The 19,832-nt window shown below is 70.9% G+C and overlaps 2 protein-coding genes across 3 annotated transcripts; one reads left to right on the top strand and one right to left on the bottom strand.

Moving 5' to 3' along the window:
- Positions 1-609: 609 nt before the first annotated feature.
- On the top strand, positions 610-16,289 carry RARA (retinoic acid receptor alpha). 2 transcript variants are annotated; one of them, XM_054224061.1, is made up of 8 exons: positions 610-802; positions 13,120-13,268; positions 13,364-13,505; positions 14,510-14,670; positions 14,775-14,951; positions 15,039-15,243; positions 15,513-15,671; positions 15,959-16,289. In XM_054224061.1, exons 1-8 carry the CDS (start codon positions 625-627, stop codon positions 16,135-16,137), a joined length of 1,350 nt encoding a protein of 449 aa, XP_054080036.1. In that variant the 5' UTR covers positions 610-624; the 3' UTR covers positions 16,138-16,289. The 2 variants fall into 2 exon arrangements, with proteins under 2 accessions (XP_054080036.1, XP_054080037.1); XM_054224062.1 differs by lacking the exon at positions 610-802 and adding an exon at positions 7,261-7,435.
- A 1,486-nt stretch (positions 16,290-17,775) lies between these two features.
- GJD3 (gap junction protein delta 3) lies at positions 17,776-18,927 on the bottom strand. The gene is made up of 2 exons (XM_054224083.1): positions 18,839-18,927; positions 17,776-18,502 (listed from the first exon to the last, which is right to left on the bottom strand). Exon 2 carries the CDS (start codon positions 18,493-18,495, stop codon positions 17,776-17,778), a length of 720 nt encoding a protein of 239 aa, XP_054080058.1. The 5' UTR covers positions 18,496-18,502; positions 18,839-18,927.
- Positions 18,928-19,832: the final 905 nt, after the last annotated feature.

Here is a 19,832-nt window from a genome sequence, read left to right as displayed (position 1 = left end):
GCTGGGGCAAGGGGTGCAGCCCCCCCACCCCCTTCGTGCATCCCCGCTCCCAGGCCAGGCTTTGGGGAGCAGGTTTGGGGCTGTGGCGTGGCCCCTGGCTCCATGGGGTGCCCCGTGGGGCCACATTGTCCCCATGCTGTGTGTGTCCCCCATGTCCGTGTGTCGTCCCCCCCCACCCCAACTCCGTCCTCTGCTCCCTCGCCCGCTAAGCCGGGATTAGCGACCTGCGCCTGCCGGGCCTCGCCGGTCCCGGTGTCGTTAATCTGGGGGATTGTCGTTAATCTTGCGGGGGGCGCTGGGCCCGGCCGCCTGCGCCCTCCCGGGGCCGGGAAGGGATGCGGCCCCTTTTGGGAGGCGGGGGGGGGGGGGAAGGGGGTGTCTGGGGAAACTGAGGCACGGCTGGTGGGTGTCACATGGGGGGGTCCCAATCTCTTTACTAACACCATCCCCCCCCCCTTTTTTTCTGGTCTCCCCACAGCGTCGCAGGAGCCAGCGCCGCCAGCGAGGACAGCCGCCGGGCAGCGGGTCGCCCGCGGGCCCCATGCTCTGCTCGGCCCCCGCACCCCGTGCCTGAGAGGCCCCCCCCCCCCCCCCCCCCAATTCCCAGCACCGGAGACCCCCGCCATGGCCAGCAATAGCAGCTCCTGCCCCACACCTGGAGGGGGGCACCTCAATGGCTACCCCGTGCACCCTTACGCCTTCTTCTTCCCCCACATGCTGGGGGGGCTCTCGCCCCCCAGCACGCTGGCTGGCATCCAGCACCAGCTGCCCGTCAGCGGATACAGCACCCCTTCGCCTGCCAGTGAGTACCGCGGCCCCGTGGGGGGGGTAGTGGGACCCTCATTGTTGGGGGGGTGTGTGTGTGTGGACCCCTCTGTGGCGGGCTCTGTCCCCAGCGTGGGACGTGGGTGCAAACACCGGGCTCCGGCATCAGTCTGTAACCTGCCCTGGGGTGGTGGCATTGGTGAGGGGGGGGATCTCCCACTGCATCGCCCGTCTGTGGGGAGCTGTGTCTGGGGGGGCACCAGCTCCTTGCCCGGCGGGAGGCGAGCGCCGGACGCCTCTCCTGGTGCGTCCCCGTTAGTGCTGCCGCTGGGGAAACTGAGGCACGGAGCGGGCAGTGGCGCCCGGCGGGGTGTGCGCGAGTTAATTGCTGCTGTGTGGCCGCCTTCGTTAATGGCCGTGTTTATACCCTGGCTGTTAACGGCCCAGCTGGCCCTGGTTTAGGGGCCGTTGGCTGTCACCGTCCCCGGCACCCACCGCGGCCGGGCTGGGAGACGGGGGGCTCGGCGGTGGCGGGGAGGCCGGTGCGGCGCTGCGTCCCCTCGGCGGCTCTTTGTTCGCCGGCGGTGCGGGGGCCGCCCGTGGGGGAGGCGATGAAGGCAATCATCGCGTCTGCTCCTGATTCAATTTCCCCCTGACAGGGTCGTCCATCACGGCCCCGGTAATCACCGCCCCGCCGCGCTGGCAGCTGGAGCCGCCGGAGGTGGTGGGCTCCCGGCCGGGGGGTCCTCCCCGCACCGTCACCCCGGAGGCTCAGGGCGTGCCTCAGTTTCCCCAGACCCTCTCCGGGTGCCACGGGGGCGACTGCCGGACCCCTTCCCATCCCCGGCGCCGCTGCGGACGGGCACCCTTGCCCGTTCCCGTGCTGTGCCGGCATGGGTGCCCCGCGGCGCCCGCCGTCGGGGAGGCCCCCGTGGGTCGGGGTGTGGCGGGGCCCCCCCCCAGCCCGTCCCTGGCCCCGGGGGACGGTGCAGGCCCGGGCAGGGCCGGCCTGGGGCGCTGTCCCCCGCCGGAGCCGCCCCGGCGGCGGTGGGACCCAGTGGGACCAGTTCAGCGACTGGGTGGCGGCGGGTGGGGCCCCTCCCCCGCGCTGGCTCTGGGGCCATTCCCGCACGGCGTTGTGGGAACGGGCTGGGGGGGGGCGCCTGTGTCATCCCGTCCCCCCACCCCGACCTTCCCTGGCACCAGGGCCGGGGAGCACAGCACCCCAGGGCACCCTGGGGCTGATGGCGGATGGGTGAACTGTGCCTCAGTTTCCCCTTGACCTTTGCCACGGGGGATTCAGGGAGTGGGGGCACCATGTGTCCGTCCCCCCCCCGTAGCACCCGTACAGCCTGGCGGGTGCCCTGTTTGTGTAGGTCCTACAGTATTTGGTGTGTGCCTGGGTGGGGATGTCCCCGCTGCTGGCAGTGGGGCTGGCAGGGAAACGCTGGGGTCCGTGTCCCGGCTGGGGGGGACCCAGGGCCGGGGGGCTGCAGAGGGGCCTGGTGCAGCCACCCCCTCCTCACGCGTGTCCGGCCCCCCCGCCACCGCCCACCCTCGCCAGATGTGCTGCAGATGTGCAGCCCTGGGGCCGATGCGGCTGGGCCCTCCCGAGGGGGTGCAGATGCCCCCCCCCGCCTCGGGGTTCAGCCGGACGCCCCTGTGGGGGCCGTGGGTGTCGGGATGGGGGTCCGCTGGCGTCGGGGCTGCAGGGGAGCTGCTGGTGCCGAATCCGGCCCCCCGGGGTGCTGCAGGCTTTGCTCCCGGCGTGGAGAAATGGGATTGGCCGTACCCTGTGCGTGGTGCTGGGGGCTGCCCCGCGCACCCCCTCCCCGGGCGTGGGTGCCGGGGGGGCCCGCTGCACCCCGAGCCCAAGGCGGGTGTCCCTGGGTGCCCTGGGACCCACCGTCGCAGCCGGGGCCAGCCCCGCGTGCCCTTTCCTGCCGTGAGCCGAGAGCGCCAGGAGGTGCTGGGGAGCCCGGGCACGGCCCCCCCCGGCTTCCCCTGCGGGGGTGGGCACAGGACCCCCTTCCCCACGCTGCGCCCCGACGTGGGACACCCTGAGACGGGTGGGGGACGGTGGTGGGGGACACCCGGGGCTGGTGTGGGGCTCAGAGCTGCGTGTGGGCACGTGTGCGCTCGCACGGCGGGTGTGTGCACGCTGCGGGGGGGTGTGTGTGTGTGCGCGCGCCCCGTGCGAGGGGGCGTGCGCATCCGTGTGTGTGTGGGGCTGGCTGCGTGTGCGTGTCCGTGGTGCTCTGTGCCCGGGTGTGTGTGTGCGCACCCGTGTGTGTGCACGTGTGTGTGCACGCCTGTGTGCAGGGGGTATGTGTGTGCGCACGTGTGTGTGTGCGCGCACGTGTGTGCACGCCTGTGTGCAGAGTGTGTGTGTGCACGTGTGTGCACACCTGTGTGTAGGGTGCGTGTGTGCGCGCACACCCGTATGCAGGGTTTGTGTGTGTGTGCACGTGTGTGTGGAGGGGGGGGTGTGTGTGTGTGTGCGCGCGCACGCCCGTATAGAGAGGGTGTGTGTGTGCGTGCACGGAGCGAGTGTACGTAGGGCTGAGCGACTGTTGGGGGGGTTGTGTGCGTGCTCCGGGCCGTGCCTCCTGTACGTGTCCCCACCGTGCGGAGCCACGCGTGTCCCCGTGCCGGGTGTGCGCACGCGTGTCGGTGCGTGTGGGGGTGCCGGGACTCTGCCTGTGCCCCCGTCCCCCTCCCCAGGGCCTGCCGCCACGGGGCCTGGCTGTCCCCAGGGGTCCCCTTGCCCAGCGCAGGGTCATGGGGGGCCACGAGGGGTTCCCACCCGCCACCCCACGAGGGGCTCCCTGGGCTGTCCCCCCCGCCCTCCGGATCCTCCCTCCGCCCCGCTTCCCAGGCCGGGCTGGGGGAAATGGGACCCCGGCGCGGCCCCCTCCCCTGCAGCCGGGCCCCCCGGCCCCGCCGCCGCTGCGGGGATGGGGGGCCCCCGCAGCCGGGCCCGGCCTGTCACCCTACCCGCTGGCTCCGGTTTCCTCCGCGCCGCAGCCGCTCCCCCGCAGCGCCCCGTAATTAATTAATTTTTAAAAATTAATGAGCAAAACGTGCTCCCTGCAGGCTGGGGGCCGCGGGCGGGGATTGGGGCGGGGGGGGTGGGGGGTGGGTGGCGGGGCTGGGGGGGCCCCGCTCGGGGCTGGGGCCGGGGAGACCCCGCGGGGTGCGGTGCTGGGGACCCCCCCCCCCCGGTCTGTCCGTCGTCCCCCCCCTCCCGCCCCATCCCCGGCCGGGGAAGATTGATGATGCCGGGCTGGGCGCTGGGCCCCCGGCCTGGGAAAGCCCATTACGGCGGAGGTTTTCTATCACTGTCAGGGGGGCCGGGGGGAGCCGCCGGGAATTCGCCGCGCTCAAAAGCGGCTGAAGGGGATAAATGGGGTCTTTTGAAGTGGGCGGGTGGGAGCGGGGAGGTGGGGGGGGGAGCTGCGGGGCCCCGAGGTGCCGGTGTGGGGATGGGGGGAAGGGGCCGGTGGTACCCCGTAGCCTGGGCTGGGGGGGGGGGTTGTGTGGGGGTCGCGGGGGTCCCCGCCCACGACCCCGCTGGGGCTGGGACCCCCGCGCTCTGGGCACAGCAGGGTCCCCCCTGGTGTCCCCCGTGGGTTTTGGGGCCGGGTCTCCCATCACGCTCCTGGGGGCATCTTGTGCTCCCCGCAGCATCACGGGGGTGCTGGGAGAGGGGGGAAGCAGGGCCGGGGGTGCTGCTGGGGGGTGGGGGGTCCATTCTGATGTGGCGCATGGCGGGGCGTCCCCGTCCCGGCTGCGTGCGGGGCGCTCCCCTCGCCCAGTTCCTCTTGGCTTCTGCATTAAGGCTTTGGGTTGGTTTTGTTTTTTTTTTTTTTTTTTCGGGGTTTGGTTTGGGGTTTTTTTTTTTTGTTTTTGTTTTTTTTTTTTGTTATGTTTTGTTTTGTTTTTTTTTTTTAATCTCTGTTTCTTCCTGCTGCCGCCGGCGCAGGACGGGAAGCGGTGCCCGGCGGGACGGGCGAGCGTGACACGGCCCTGCCACGGCCCAGCCGCGCGCTGCCACCGGCCCACGTCCCCTTCGTCCCCTCCGTTGTCGTCGCAGCCACATTCTTTCCAGCGCTGGTAAATGAGTCAAAGCAGACATTTGTCATGTTCGCTGCAGGAAGTTGGAGGAGCGCTGGGCTTTTGTTCAGAAACCTGCTGGCTAAGCAAAGCCTTTGACTTTCTATTATTATTTAAACAGGCGCTGCTGATCTGCTCGGCGCAGACACACACGCACACGCATGCACACACACACACACGCACATACCTCCCGGCCTTTTTCTTATTCTTTTTTTGTTTTTCTCCCCCCCCTCTTTGTGGGGGGCGGGTTGGAAAGCAAAGCGGGGCGGCCCTGGCTGCTCACTTTGGGAGCGGGGGGGCGGCGTGTATGGGGATGGGGTGCGGGGGTTGCGTGGCGGCGGGGAGGGTGTCCTCAGCGTCGGGGTGCGTGGGGGTCTGTCATGTCTGCGTGCACACTGTCCTGCGGGTATTCACGCCGCCGTGCGTGCGTGCATACCGCCGTGCGTGCGTGTGTACTGCCACCCATGCGTGGGTGCGTGTGCTGCTGCGTGTGTGCGCACGGCTGTGTGTGTTCACGCGGCCGTGCATGCGTGCGTACTGCCACGCGCGTGTGCATGTGTTCACACTGCCCCGTGTGCGCGTGTACTGCCCTGTGTGAGTTCAAACTGCTGTGTGTGTTTACTGCCACACGTGTGTGCGTACTGCCACGCGTGTTCACGCTGCTGCGCATGTGCATGCGTGCACCGCTGTGTGTGCATATTGCCACGCATGTGTGTGCACTGCCATGCGTGCACACGCACATGCACACATGCGTGCACACACAGCTGCTCACGTGTGCTCCCTGCGTGTGGCTGTGCAGGGCTGGCATGTGCCACAGCGCCCGCATTGTCCCACCGGTGTCTGGCACACGCGTGTGCTCCTCCTGCCCCCAGCAGGACCCGGCCGGGCGTTCGGATGGGCGCCGCAGCATCCCGGGCTCTCCCTGTAAGGGCACCGCTGCGGTGGGCAGTGTGGGGCTGGGTCAGAGCGGACCCCCGTGGCGCAGCAGAGGCTGCGTGCTCCCCGTGCAGCCCGGTGGGGTGGCTGTGCCGGCGGTGCAGGGAGCGAGCGTGGGTGGGTGAGACCGTGTGGGGTGCAGGAGTCGAGGGTGGGGGGGTGAGACCGTGTGGCCAGCAGGCTACCGGCGTGTCTGGAAAGTGGCACCGCTGGAGCCCATCCTGTGGCCGCCGTCCTTGGTGCGTGTCGGTGCCGGTGAGGGTGCAGGCAACGGGGCTGTGCTGCGATGCTGGCCAGTGGCGGGCAGTGCCATCGCCGCTTGGGCAGCCCAGGGTTTGGGGTGTCACCTCTCACGGGGACCCGTGTGCAGGGGAGGGGGGGGGGTGTGTGTGCATGCGGCACTGCCCCACATGGGCTACATGCAAACACACACGTGTGCGTGGGGGTGTGCGCGCGCGCACACACACACACACGTGTGTGCACGCACTCAGCTGTGCCCGGTGGGGACATGGTGCCACACGCATGTCCGTGTGTGCAGAAGGCGTGCACACACACGTATGTGCACACAGGCTGCCCCCCCACGCACCACCCCCCCTCCCCGGTGCAGGGGGAGCACACCTGGGCCCCTCTGCAGGGGGGGACGCACACAAGGACGTACCCCGTCGCGCAGCGGGAGCACGTGGACACGCGTGAACACGCGTGAACACACATGCACACGCACCCGGCCCCCCCCCCCCCCCCGCCATCCCCCCGGGCGGTGGCACCCGCACCCCCGGGGGGGGGGGGGGCGGCCGGGGGTCAGGGCGAGGTGAGCCCTTCCCCGCCGGGTTCACCCGCAGTTCACCCGCATCCCATTAGGCAAATGAGCCGCGGCCCCGGGCAGCCCCCGGCCCCGCCGCGGCCCCCCCCGACGCCAGCGCCGGTCCCGCTGTGCCCCCCCCCCCGATCCCACCCCGGTCCCGCCGGGCCCCCCCCAGCCCCGCTCCCACCGGACGCTGGCCCTGCGCGTCCGTGTCCCCCCGGTGCCGTCCGTCCCGGGGAGGGGAGGAAGAGGAGGCGGCGGGGGAGGCTGGGGGCGGCCCCGCGGCGCGGAGCGGGTTAAGGCTGTGGGGAGGCGGCTGGTGTCGGGAGGGACCGGGGCTGCCGGAGCCGCAGAGCCGGCGGGGCTGCGCCTTCCTCCCCTCCCCCCCCCCCATCTTCCTCCTCCCTCTCCTCCTCCTCTTCCTCCTCCTCCCGCCGCCGCCTGCCCGGGCGCGGAGCGGAGCGGCGGGGCCCCGCTCCCCGGCTGAGCCGCGGCGGGGCCATGGCAGCGCGGCGCGGGGCGCCCCGGGGGCCCGGCTGCCGCGGGGGGGGCCGCTGACCTCCCGGGGCCGCCCCCGCCGCCGGACCGGGGGAGACGACGACGACGACGACGACGCCGCCGCCGCCGCCCCCCCCCCCCCCCGGCGGCCCCGGGCCATGTACGAGGGCGCGGCGGCGGTGGCGGGGCTGCCCCCCGGCCCCTTCCTCCGGATGGATTTCTACGGGCCGGGCAGGGGCTGCCTGCTGCCGGAGCGCGGCCCCCCCGCGCCCCGCGGGGTCCCCCGCCGCCCCCCGCCCTGGAGCAGCTCCGGCCGCTGTAGGTACCTGCGCCCCGGGGGCGGCCGGGCCCCTCACCGCCGCCTCGGGCCGGTGCTGGAGCCCGCCCCGGGGTGGGGTGGGGGGGACGGCCTCAAAACCCGGCTCTGAGCCGGGCGGGGGGGGGACGGGAGGGGGGGGGGGGGCTGCGGGGATGGTGGTGGGTGCTGCGTGCGGGGATGGGCGGCAGAGCGATGGGTGCTGGGTGCTGGTTCCGGGGGGGGCGCGGCGGGGGGGGGGGGAAGGCGAGCTCTGCGCAGATGCCGCCGTCTCGGCCATAACAACCCTTGTCCTATTTCGGCGAGAGCTCGGATGGGGCCGGGACCGGGGCTGAGACCGGCCCGGGCTGCGGAGGCGGGGGGGAACCGGGGCCCGGCGGGGACACCCACCCCTCTGCCCCGCACCCCTCTGCCGTGAGCGGGGGCCGCGGCAGCGCCGGCCCCGCCGGGAATGTGGCTCCCTGCTGATAAGGGCTCCGAGAAAATCCAATTAACTCCCGAGCCGCTGTGCCTGCTGCTGCTGCTGCACGGGCGGAGGGGGGGCGGCAGCGTGGGCCCCCCCCCCCCCCGCCCCCTGCGCCGGGAATCGGGGGGGTCTCCCTGCGCCGGCGGGTCCTGGGTGCCGCGGTGGGGCCCGGCCAGCCCCGCTCCCCCCGGCGGGATCCCGTCCTATGTCCCCGGGGGGGCGGGTCACAGCGTGGTGTCCCCCGTGGGTCCCCCGCCGTCCTTGGGGACGGGCAGGCCCTGTGACGGGGGGGGGGGTCGGGCAGCGCACCCCGAGCTGTCGGCCGCCCGGGGGCTGCCACCCTGCGGGGGATGCGGGGTCCCGCTGTGCTTTGTGCCCGCCGGGGGGGGGACCCACGCCGTCCCCAGAGGGCAGGCGGCCGGACTGGCACGGCACCGGGGCCGTGGGTGGCCATAACGGCCGGGGAAAGTCCTGCCCGGCTGCGCAGGACTTTCACCCCCATAAGGGCTGCAGGGCCGGGGGGGCCGCCTCGTCCCCGGGGCGGACAGTTCCCACTGCGATGCCCGGTGTGGTGCCCATGGCTGGGGGTATGTGGGGGTGTTCGGTTGCAGCCCCCCCAGTCTTGCTCTCCCCATTGTCTCGGGGCTGCTCGACCTTTCCGCTGGCGCGAGGGGTCTTTGTCTGCAGCTGGGGACTCCTGCTGCCTCTGCGGGGCACGGGGGGGGGGCGTCCTGCCTTCAGAGCCCCCCAGGCAGGACCTGGCAGGGGCCATGTGTCCCAGGCTGCGGTGCCCTCCCCTTAGCGCAAGGCCCCCCCACCCCACTGGGGCCGTGCTGCCCTGAGCAGTGTGGCTGTGGGCCATCATTCCCCCCCCCTCTACCCCCCCCATCCCCAGTGGTGCCGGGGATGCAGCTCTGGGTGGACGTGCGGCCGCGGTGCTGCTTTGGGCCCCTGCTCCGGGCCAGGGCACCTCCAAGCTCTGGTCATGGTGACCGTGACCCGGCGGACGCGTGGGCGGCGGGTGCTGGCGGGGATCCCTGGCAGGGTGCCCCTCTCTCTACGTCACGCCGAGGTGCCGTGTCTCCCCGGCCCCAGGTTTGCCAACCCGTGGCACGGCTCAGCAGGGCTGGTGTCGGAGGTGCCGTGCCTCAGTTTCCCCAGAGACGGCTGCGGCTGGGCTGTGCCCAGTGGGGCTGGCCCCGAGGTGCTGGCTGCTGGCCCGGCGCCGGCGCTGCCCTGCCTGGCGGGACGCCGTCTCGTTGGCGCGGGGGCAAGAACCACTCCTCGGGGGGGTGCCAGGAGCCTGCCTGCCGCTGCAGCGGGGCCTGGGGACGCTGCCATGCCGCAGCTGGGGAAACTGAGGCACGAGGCGGTCTCTGACGGTGGCAGAGGGGCTTGCAGGAGCCCACCGAGGCGGTGGGCACCCCGTGCCCGCGTGGGTCTACGTCTTGCCAGGGGTTTTGTGGGGTGCTGTGGGGGTCTCGGGGGGTACGTGGGGTTGGGTCGTGCACGAGCACTGCCTCGCCGGACATGGGGTGGCCCCGCCGTCGCCTCGCGTTATCTGTGCACTGTCACCCCGGGCTGGCTGGTGGCACGCAGCCAGCGCGGCGCTGCGGCACGGCGTGGTGGCACAGGGGATGGGTGAGTCGGGGTGGCGGGGACGGGACCCCCGGCGCTGGCGGGGAGCAGGACCCCTGGGTCGGCTGGGCCGGATGCCCGGTGGGGACCAGGTGGGGTGGCAGTGCCCAGCGGGCTCAGCACCGTCCCCGGTGCCACATGGGCAGGATGGGGCACCCCCACAGCCCAGCGCACCCCGTTTTTGGGGCTCCTGGCCCCAGGACCCTCCTTCTCCCACTCCCTCGGCTTTCCTCCTCATTCCCCTGCTCCCAAGGGACCCATCCCCGGCTCCGGCCCCGGAGCGATGACCGGTTGTTGGCGGGGGGTGGTGGCAAACAGGACTCCCGGGTCCCCCCCCGGGCCCTGGCACACGGTGTGGCCCCCGCGGGCGCTTTCCCACGCCAGGGCGGGGGCGACGGGTGTTGGGGCGCCCCGGGGTCCCTTGGTGCGGGCGGGAAGTGGCCGGCGGGGCCGCGGGCGGGGGCGACGTGTTCGCCCGGGGATGCTGGCGGGGCCGCAGCATCTGGTCTGCAGCTGGGCTCCGCTTCCTCCCCGGGGCGGGGGCAGGACGCCTGGGTCCCTCCTGCTCCAGCAGGAGATGGGGCTGGGGGAAGGGAGGGAGCCCGGACGCCTCGGTCCCCCATGTCCCCAGCCGTCCCCTCCCGCGGGAGCAGGGGAGGTTTGCACCCACCCTGCCCGCTCAGCACCTTCGGGTGCTGCTCTGGGCCCTCCCGCTGCCCCGCAGGGGTGCGAGGGGCACCCAGGCCTGACGCCACCACGGTGGGCTCCCGAGGAGCTGGCGAGGCAGGCGGCTGTGCCCGCGTCCCTGTCCCCTCCCCGCTGGCACCGCTGTCCCTCGGCGGGTGGCTGCGGTGGCAGGGGAATCCCGCGGCGCTGGTGAAGCCGTGCCTGCCTGGGGACACGGGAGGGGGGGGCGGGGGGGGGGGGAGCCGGGCTCCCTCCCCCCTCCGCACCCAGCACATCAAAATCTTGTCAAATCTGCATTTTGCGAGTGCGGCTCTCCACGAGGAAGTTCTTAAATTATATAAAAGAGGCGATAAATTATAGACGACGTTCGCTCAGTCACTTTAATGGCTCCGCTCCCTGGAGTGGCAGCGGTGATTTATTCAGTGCTGCCCGGGAAGCGCTGCCCGGCTCCCTCGCCTCCGCGCCCCGCGCGCTCCTCACCCACCCTCCACGCTCACAGCCCGCCCCGCGCGCTCGCCTCCGCGCCCCGCACGCTTGCTTCTACCCTGCACGCTCGCCTTCGTGCCCTGCACGCTTGCGTTCTGCCCTGCACGCTCAGCTCCACGCCTGGCACGCTCACAGCCCACCCTGCGCACGCACGTCGCACCCCACACGCTCGCTCCTACCCTGCACGCTCGCCTCCATGCCTTGCACACTCGCCTCCATGCCCTATGTGCTTATGTTCTGCCCTGCACACTCGCTTCCATGCCCTACATGCTTGCTTCTGCCCTGCACACTCGCCTCCATGTCTTGCACGCTCGCCTCCATGTCTTGCACGCTCACCTCCGTGCCCTACACGCTCGTCTCCATGCCTTGCACACTCGCCTCCATGCCCTACGTGCTTGCTTCTGCCCTGCACACTCGCCTCCATGTCTTGCACGCTCACCTCCGTGCCCTACATGCTGTGTTCTGCCCTGCACACTCGCCTCCATGTCTTGCACGCTCGCCTCCATGTCTTGCACGCTCACCTCCGTGCCCTACACGCTCGTCTCCATGCCTTGCACACTCGCCTCCATGCCCTACGTGCTTGCTTCTGCCCTGCACACTCGCCTCCATGTCTTGCACGCTCACCTCCGTGCCCTACATGCTGTGTTCTGCCCTGCACACTCGCCTCCATGCCCTGCACGCTCGTCTCCATGTCTTGCACACTCGCCTCCATGCCCTGCACGCTCGTCTCCATGCCTTGCACACTCGCCTCCGTGCCCTACATGCTTGCTTCTGCCCTGCACACTCGCCTCCATGTCTTGCACACTCGCCTCCGTGCCCTACACACTTACATTCTGCCCTGCACACTCGCTTCCATGCCTTGCACACTCGCCTCCGTGCCCTACGTGCTTGTGTTCTGCCCTGCACACTCGCCTCCATGCCTTGCACACTCGCCTCCATGCCCTGCACGCTCGTCTCCATGTCTTGCACGCTCACCTCCGTGCCCTACGTGCTTGCGTTCTGCCCTGCACACTCGCCTCCGTGCCCTGCGCCCGTCCCCATCGTGCTGGGGGACACCCCCGATGTCGTGGGTGGCTTTGTCCCCGTCGTCCCCCCTCCTTGGCCTTTGGCACAGCCAGGCTGGGGACCCCCACCCCTCATCCCTCACCCCCCCCACCCGCCTCCAAAGCCCCGCCGCCCCCAGTGGGACCCCTCCTCTGCTCAGCCCCGGGGGGGGGCCCCTGGCCGGGGCCTCTCCCTGCAGCACCCCGGCCCCGGGGGGGGGTGGCGGGTGGCGGCGGGGCCCTTTTCGGGGTGCAGGGGCCGGCGGAGCGGGGAGGGGGGGGGGCGGGCTCCCCCGCCGGGCCGGGCCTTTAATATCCTGTTTGACTGGTTCGCTTGGCTCCGCTGCAGAAAAACATTCGCAAACATCCCGGAGGAGCCGGGGAGCGTTAACCCCTGCCTGGCTGCACCCCGCGCCGGGGGTGGCACCCCGCCTGCACCGCGGCCCCCCCACCACCGCCACCGCTGCCGGGGCTGCAACGGGGCAGGGGACGGGGCTTGTCCTGGGGGGGGCTCGGGTGGTCCTGGGGGACAGGGTTGGTCCTGGGGGACGGGAGGGAGTGTTCCCATCCCATGGGATTTTGGGGTGCAGGAGGCGGGGGGGGGCAGGTATGTCCCACGAGGTTTTGGGGGGACAGGGGGCGCTGGCTGCACCCCCCCCCCCATGCTGGCGGGGCCCGTTGCGGCACGTGGAGGGGGGGCCGCCTGTCGCGGGGGACGAAGGCAGCACCGCGCTGGGGGACGTCCCTCGCCGGGGTCCCACAGGGTGCCGGCTGGGTGCCACTGTGCCCGTCCCCTCCCGGGGGGGCCGTGCCTTCAGCGCTGGGGCGGTGGGCACAGCGGGCGGCCCCCAGCCCATGCACACGCGTGTGCCCACACGTGTCAGTGAGCGTGGCACCATCGCGTCCCCCCCCCAGCACCGCGCTGGCCCCGCAGCTGCCCATCGTGCCGCCCGCACGGAGGGCTCCTGGGATCCCGGCTTTTTTCTTTTTTCTTTTCTTTTTCTTTTCTTTTTTTTTTTTCTTTTCTTCTTTTTTCTTTCCCTCTTTGGTTTTTGGTTTTGTTTTTTTTTTTTTTTTTTTTGTCTGCCTGAATTCCACGTCGTCTCCGTGGCCTGGAAACGTCAAGTTGCATCTTCCCAGCTCCCATCCTCTCCCCGCCAGCCCCGCGCGACCTGGCCCCGTGGCCGGGAAGGCCTGGGGTGGCCAGGGCTCGGGGAGGGGGGGCAACAGGGACACACTGGTGGGTCCGCCGGACTCCGGGGTCGGCCCTGGCACTGTCGAGGCGGGGTGTTTAGGGTGGGGGGGGGGGGGGGGGTCGCCATGGGGCCAGCCCTGCTTGCCCTGAGCGTGTCCGCCTTCCCTGCAGCCGTGGAGACGCAGAGCACCAGCTCGGAGGAGATCGTGCCCAGCCCCCCCTCGCCCCCGCCCCTGCCCCGCATCTACAAGCCCTGCTTCGTCTGCCAGGACAAGTCCTCGGGGTACCACTACGGGGTCAGCGCCTGCGAGGGCTGCAAGGTGAGAGCTGCCAGCGTCCCGCGCCGCGGCCGCCGTCCCCGCGGCTCCCCGGGCTCCCCGGGCCGGGCGCTGACGGGGGCGTGCGGGGTCCCCAGGGCTTCTTCCGCCGCAGCATCCAGAAGAACATGGTGTACACGTGCCACCGGGACAAGAACTGCATCATCAACAAGGTGACGCGCAACCGGTGCCAGTACTGCCGCCTCCAGAAGTGCTTCGAAGTCGGCATGTCCAAGGAGTGTGAGTGCGGACAGGGATGGGGACGGGGATGGGGACGGGGATGGGGACACCCTGCCTGGGTGCAGCCGGGGAGGTGTCTGGGTGCGGTGGGCCATCCCGGCAGCCCCCACCATGTGCCCAACGAGGCCCTTGGGGGGGTTGGGGGGGGGGGCCCCTCGGGTTTGTGTCACAGCCTGGCCGTTGCCCAGGCAACGCGTGATTGATGATGTCAGAGATAAATGACGCTGACGAGAGGCCTCCTGGCGTCTGCGTGCCAGTTGTCATGGTGCCCGGCTGTACCCCCCCCCCTGCCCCGCGCGGCGCGGCATCGCCGGGGGTGGGTGACGGGGGGTGACGGTTGCTGGGGCGCAGCTGCCTCCCCGAGTCCTGCCCCATCTGCCTGTCCCCGGGGCCCGTGACCCCCCCGGGAGGGGGCTGGCGGATGCTGGGGAGGGGGGGGAGCAGGCACCACCCGGGGGGGGGTTCAGCATTCCAGGGGCTGCAGCTCGCCCTGCACCTAAGGGGGGGAGTCCCACAGAGGCTGACCCCCCTGGGTGCGGGGCTGGGGATGCGCCTGGCTGCTCCCACCCCCCCCCCCAGTGCCACCGCACCCCCCCCCATAATAAGCGCGGTGGCTCAGCTGCCATTTTCTCTCCCGGCTGTTTTTCTCATCCGTGTCGGCTTTGCGGAGTGGAGCTGAGCTCTGTCCCCATGCCCAGGGGTGTGCGTCCCCCTGTCCCGTGTCCCTCCCCCCCCCCCCGCCGACTGTGGTGTCACCCCTAATTGCCTCCTAATGACTTGGGGGCTTATTTAAAGGCAAGCTGTGAGGGGCTGGCGGTTCCGTGGCCATTTGTCACCGTGGCTGATCCCATCGCCGGCAGCGGGGTCCTCATCCCTCCCTGGGGGGTGCAGCATGGCGGGGCTGAGACCCCCCCCCCCACTACACACACACACACCCCTCTCCGGGCCAGGGGCTGGGTGGTGGCAGCGGGGCCGGGTGCCGCTGACCCTGCCCGTCCCCGCAGCCGTCCGCAATGACCGGAACAAGAAGAAGAAGGACGTGCCCAAGGCGGAGTGCTCGGAGAGCTACATCATCACTCCCGAGGTGGAGGAGCTCATCGAGAAGGTGCGCAAAGCCCACCAGGAGACCTTCCCCGCCCTCTGCCAGCTCGGCAAATACACTACGGTGAGTGTCGGGGGGGGGGGGTGTCCCGGGGTGGTGGTGGGGGGCTGGGGAGCACGGGCCGCCCCCCCCTCACCCCCTCCCGCCCCCTCCGCCTCCCGCCGCAGAACAACAGCTCGGAGCAGCGGGTCTCCCTGGACATCGACCTGTGGGATAAGTTCAGCGAGTTGTCCACCAAGTGCATCATCAAGACGGTGGAGTTTGCCAAGCAGCTCCCCGGCTTCACCACGCTCACCATCGCCGACCAGATCACCCTCCTCAAAGCCGCCTGCCTCGACATCCTGGTGAGAGCGGGGACGGGGACGGGGACGGGGAGGGGGACACCAGGCTGAGCCCCTCATCCTTTCCCCCCACCCCCCCGCCGACCCCAGATCCTGCGGATCTGCACGCGCTACACGCCGGAGCAGGACACCATGACCTTCTCGGACGGGCTGACGCTGAACCGGACCCAGATGCACAACGCCGGCTTCGGGCCCCTCACCGACCTGGTCTTCGCCTTCGCCAACCAGCTGCTGCCGCTGGAGATGGACGACGCCGAGACGGGGCTGCTCAGCGCCATCTGCCTCATCTGCGGAGGTGGGTGCTTTGTTGGGGTCGGGGAGGGGGGGATTGTGCAGGGGTGGGCACCCTGCCCAGCACCCCGGCGGACCCACGGCTGTCCTCCCCAAATCGCTGGCCAAGAAGACCCCAAATGGTCCCCCCTGCCACGGCACAGCCACCCCGGTGACCCCCCCCTCGAGACCTGGTACAGGGAGCTGGGTCTTACCCGCACCCACAGGAGGGGGCGACAGGATGTGTGCTGCACCCCATAACCGCTGTCCGTGCCCCCCCCCCCCACTCCCCAGACCGCCAGGACCTGGAGCAGCCCGACAAAGTGGACAAGCTGCAGGAGCCGCTGCTGGAGGCGCTGAAGATCTACGTGAGGAAGAGGAGGCCCAACAAGCCCCACATGTTCCCCAAGATGCTCATGAAGATCACGGATCTCCGCAGCATCAGCGCCAAGGGTGAGCGCTGGGGGGGGAGGGAGGGCAGCCGCCTTCCTGCGATGCCGTGTCCCGGGGGTGGGGGGGGCGGAATCCTGGGGGAGCATCCCCGGGGCTCGGCATCGGTCCAGGGCACAGCATCCTCCGGAGGGGATACCCACAGCACTGCATCCCCCGGGGATGCCGGGGACGCGGCCACGTCCCTTGTCCTCGGCACCCAGGGGGGAGCAGACCCGGGGGTACTGGTTTTGGGGGGGGGCTGGCAGAGCCCTGCCCCGCTGATCCCCCCCCTCCCACCCTTCCCGCAGGCGCCGAGCGGGTGATCACGCTGAAGATGGAGATCCCGGGATCGATGCCGCCCCTCATCCAGGAGATGCTGGAGAACTCGGAGGGCATGGACACGCTGGGGGGGCAGCCGGGGGGCAGCTGCAGCCCCAGCCTTTCGCCCAGCTCCAACCGCAGCAGCCCGGCCACGCACTCGCCGTGACCCGCGCCCGGCGCGCACCAGGACAGAGCCCGGCACGCCGCGGGGGGGGGCACCAGGACAGAGCCCGGCACGCCGGGGGGGGGGACGGCACACCCCGCACCTCGGCCCTGGCTGCAGCCCCCCTCCTGGGGCGGACTCCTCGGCAGCCAACCCCCCCCCCCGCCGCCGCAGCCCCGGGACCCCTCTGTGGGGAGCCCCGCAGCCCCCGGCCCCCCCCCCCCGGCCCTGGGCGAAGCGCGTTGGTTGAGTCACATTTCAGGGGCGCGGGGGCCCTCGGCCGCGTCCCCCGGGGACGCCCCCGGCCCCACCAGCACCAGCACACACGGGATCGCGACCACCGAGCCACCCCCCCCCCCCCCCCCTCCCCGCTCCCCGAGTCCCGGCCATCCGGCGGGGGGGGGGGGAACCCGGCCAGACCCCGCACGCCGAGGAAGCAGAGTCATTTAAAAGAGAAAAGAAAGCAAAGTATATATATATAAATATCTATAAATATCTATAAATACGTTTTAAAACCTTTGTAAAAGTTTGGAGGGGTTTTTAGGCCTGTGCAGGTGGAGGGGGCATGGTGGGCGCTGCTGGGGGGGGGGAGGGTGGGGGGGGGGGGGGTTGGGGCGGGGGGGGGCACACGATTTATTATTATTAAATTTTTTTTTTGTTGTTGTTGTTGAGATTTTAGTGGTTTTAGAGTTGGGGGGGGGCGCCGGGCGGGCCCTGCCCCGGCCCCCCCCCAGGTGGGGTGGGGGCTGCGGGGGCGCGTGGCGGTGCCAGCCCCGGCTTCGCGCCCGCGGGGGGGGTGGGGGGGGCCAGTCCTGCCGGCACGGGGGACAGGGGGGACGGGGAGGGGGGGACGGCGGGGGGGCTGGCTCCAGAATAAAGTTTATTTATTCTAGTGCCCGGCTCGTTCTTGCTGTGGGGGCACCGGCGGGGGGGGGATGGGGACATGGTCCAATCTGTGGCACCCCAAGTCCTGGGGGGGTTCTTCATTGGGGGGGGGGGGGTGCAGCAGGGACCCCCTCACTGCTCCCCCGCTATTCACCCTCCCTGATTCTGGCTGTTCCCAAAGGCTGGGTTGGGGCAGAGTCCTTCGGGGTCCGTCCCCCCCCCCGCATTCCCCCCCCCAGCATCCCCAAAGCTCTGCCCTTCCCAGCCTGGTCGCTGCGGCTGCGCCGCCCCCCCGACCCTGCAATGCCAGGGGCCAGCCCTGGCCTGCAGAGCCCTGATGCACTCGTGACACCCCCAGCACAGGGTGTGGGGGCAGCCCTGGCCCCCTCCCTACATTGTGCCAGGCTTGGGGGGGGGGGGGGGAGGTCAGGGGTGTCCCTGCCGCTGCTCAGGGATGGTGGGACCTGTTTGTTTTCCTTTTGTCCATATTTTTTTTTTTCCAGCAGCTGCTGGGTGAGGCCCGTCCACCGCCCACAACAGGAACCGGGGGCACTGGGGCACAGCCCGGCCCTGCTTCCCCGGCGGGGCTGCAACCGCCCGCTGGGCACCGGTCGGGCTGAGAACAGCCACAGCTCGTGCCAACGATGGCAGCTACACGGTCAGGTCCCCCTGTGGCAGGGAGGCGCTGGGGAGATGCGGCTCCTCCATGGCTCCCGCCAGGCTGAGAACAGCCACAGCTCATGCCAGCGATGGCAGCTACACGGTCAGGTCCCCCCGTGGCGGGGAGGCGCTGGGGTGACACGGTGCCTCCGTGGCTCCCGCTGGCTGCCCGGGGGCCGGTCCCCGCTCCTGCGGCCGGTGGCAGCACCCGCCGCGGGGCGGGGGTCCCTTGCGCAGGAGGTGGGCGAGCTCGGCCAGGCTGAGCAGCGCCGAGACCAGCCCCACCACGAAGTAGAAATGGATGAAGACGGTTTTCTCGGTGGGGCGGGAGACGAAGCAGTCGACGCGGTGCGGGCAGGGCCGGCGGCGGCAGACGAAGAGGGGCTGCACCCTGAAGCCGTAGAGCAGCGCCTGCCCCAGCAGGAAGCCCAGCTCGGCCGCGATGCGTGCCACCACGCTGCCCACGTAGAAGGGCTGGAGGCGGCGGGCGCGCTGGCCCCCGCGCCCCGGCTTGGCCGCTTGGTGCACGGCGAAGATGACGAAGAGCGCGGCCGGGGCCGAGAGCACGACGACGTGGAAGACGAGGAAGCGGTAGTGGGAGATGGGGAAGGCGGCGTCGTAGCACACCGGTTTGCAGCCCGGCTGCTGGGTGTTGCAGACGAACTCCTCCTGCTCGTCCTCGAAGACGTCGCTGCCCACCGTGGCCAGGACCAGGATGCGGAAGAGGAGCATCACCACCAGCCAGAACCTCCCCACCATGGGCGAGTGCTCCTGCACCGCGTCCAGCAAAGAGCTCAGGAAGCCCCACTCGCCCATGGCCGCGCTGCGGGAGCCGGGTCAATGCTGGGGGTTGGGGGGGGGAACGCCGTGCCCACGGGGATGGACCCCAACGGGCAGCGCAGTACCCTCCCCCCCCCCATCACACCCTCCTCCATGCCAAGCCCAAGTGCGTGGCACCATCCCCGCTCGCAGCGGGGTGCCCGGGCAGCGCCAGCCCAGCTCACCCCATCGCCCGTGTCCCCCCCCCAAGTCTGCCAGGCTCCCCCAGAGATGGGTCCAAGGACACCAGTTGGGGCAGGACCAGCAGGGTCCCCATCCCTTGTCCCGCCCCCCCACTCCCCGAGACCCCCCGTATCCCCATCCCGGCGGGGTCGGGTACCTGCGCAGGCTGCGGTCCGCGCTGTGCCAGTGCGGCTGGCGGCGGCCGTCCAGGGTTGGCCGGGACTGGCCGGTCCCTCGTCCGGTCCCTCGTCCGGTCCCTTGTCCGGCCGGGCTGGGCTGACGGTCCCGCAGCCACGCCTGGAGTCCTTTTAAAGAGACCGAGCAGCCGCGGGGGCGCCCGGAGGGGCGGGAAGGGCTCAGCTCTGCCTTTTTTGGGGGGGGGGGGGGCTCAAGGACAAACGCTGCCCCTGCCCCGGGGCCAGCAGTCGCCCAGAGCACTGGTTGGAGCAGGGGGAAGCAGCCCCCCATGCAGAAAAGCCCCCCGTTCCTTGCCCCCCCCCCCCAAAACCCCCAGGGCTGGGGGGTACCAAGCCGCAGCGCTCAGCCCCCCCCAAAAGGGTCCCCCCCCAAGGGCTGGCATCGCCTCCATGGTCCCATCAGAGCTGGGGCGGCGGGGGGGGCATCGGCCACCTTTGGCCGTGTCACCACAGCCCCTGCCCCGTGTCCCTCCTGGGTCAGGGCTCTCCCCGCGGGGCTGGGGGCTGCACCCGGGGGGATGCTCAGGGCTGGCACCAGCCCTCGCTGCCCCGTGGCGCTGTGTCCGGGCTGCTGGGGACATGGAAGGCCCCATGGACCGTCCCAGGCTGCCCCCAGCTCCGACCTGTGCGGGATGCCGTGCTGCCGGGCAGCCGCTTTTCAAAGTGCTGCGATGCTCCGCAAGAAATCCCGGTGGGCACGGCCAGGGCTCGTGGCACGGCCAGGGCTCCCGCTAGCCCCCAACCCCGCCAAGGCTCATGGCCTTTGCTTGTGGTCAAATTCCCTTCCTGCTGACGGGAGCCCTGGCCGACGCGGGTCACCCTCAGACCCTCCTCGCCTGTGCAATGCCCCATGGTGGGTTGGTGCCTGGTGGCCCAAAGCTCAGCGTCCCCAAGGCCCTTCTCAGTGAGATTTTTTGCGATGGAGAAAATCCCCGTATGGACACTGTGGTGCAC

Source organism: Rissa tridactyla, chromosome 19 (genome assembly GCF_028500815.1).
Source record: "Rissa tridactyla isolate bRisTri1 chromosome 19, bRisTri1.patW.cur.20221130, whole genome shotgun sequence".
NCBI classification, from domain to species: Eukaryota; Metazoa; Chordata; class Aves; order Charadriiformes; family Laridae; genus Rissa; species Rissa tridactyla.
Note: the sequence above shows the minus strand (reverse complement) of the source record. Positions and strands in the feature narration are given on the sequence as shown.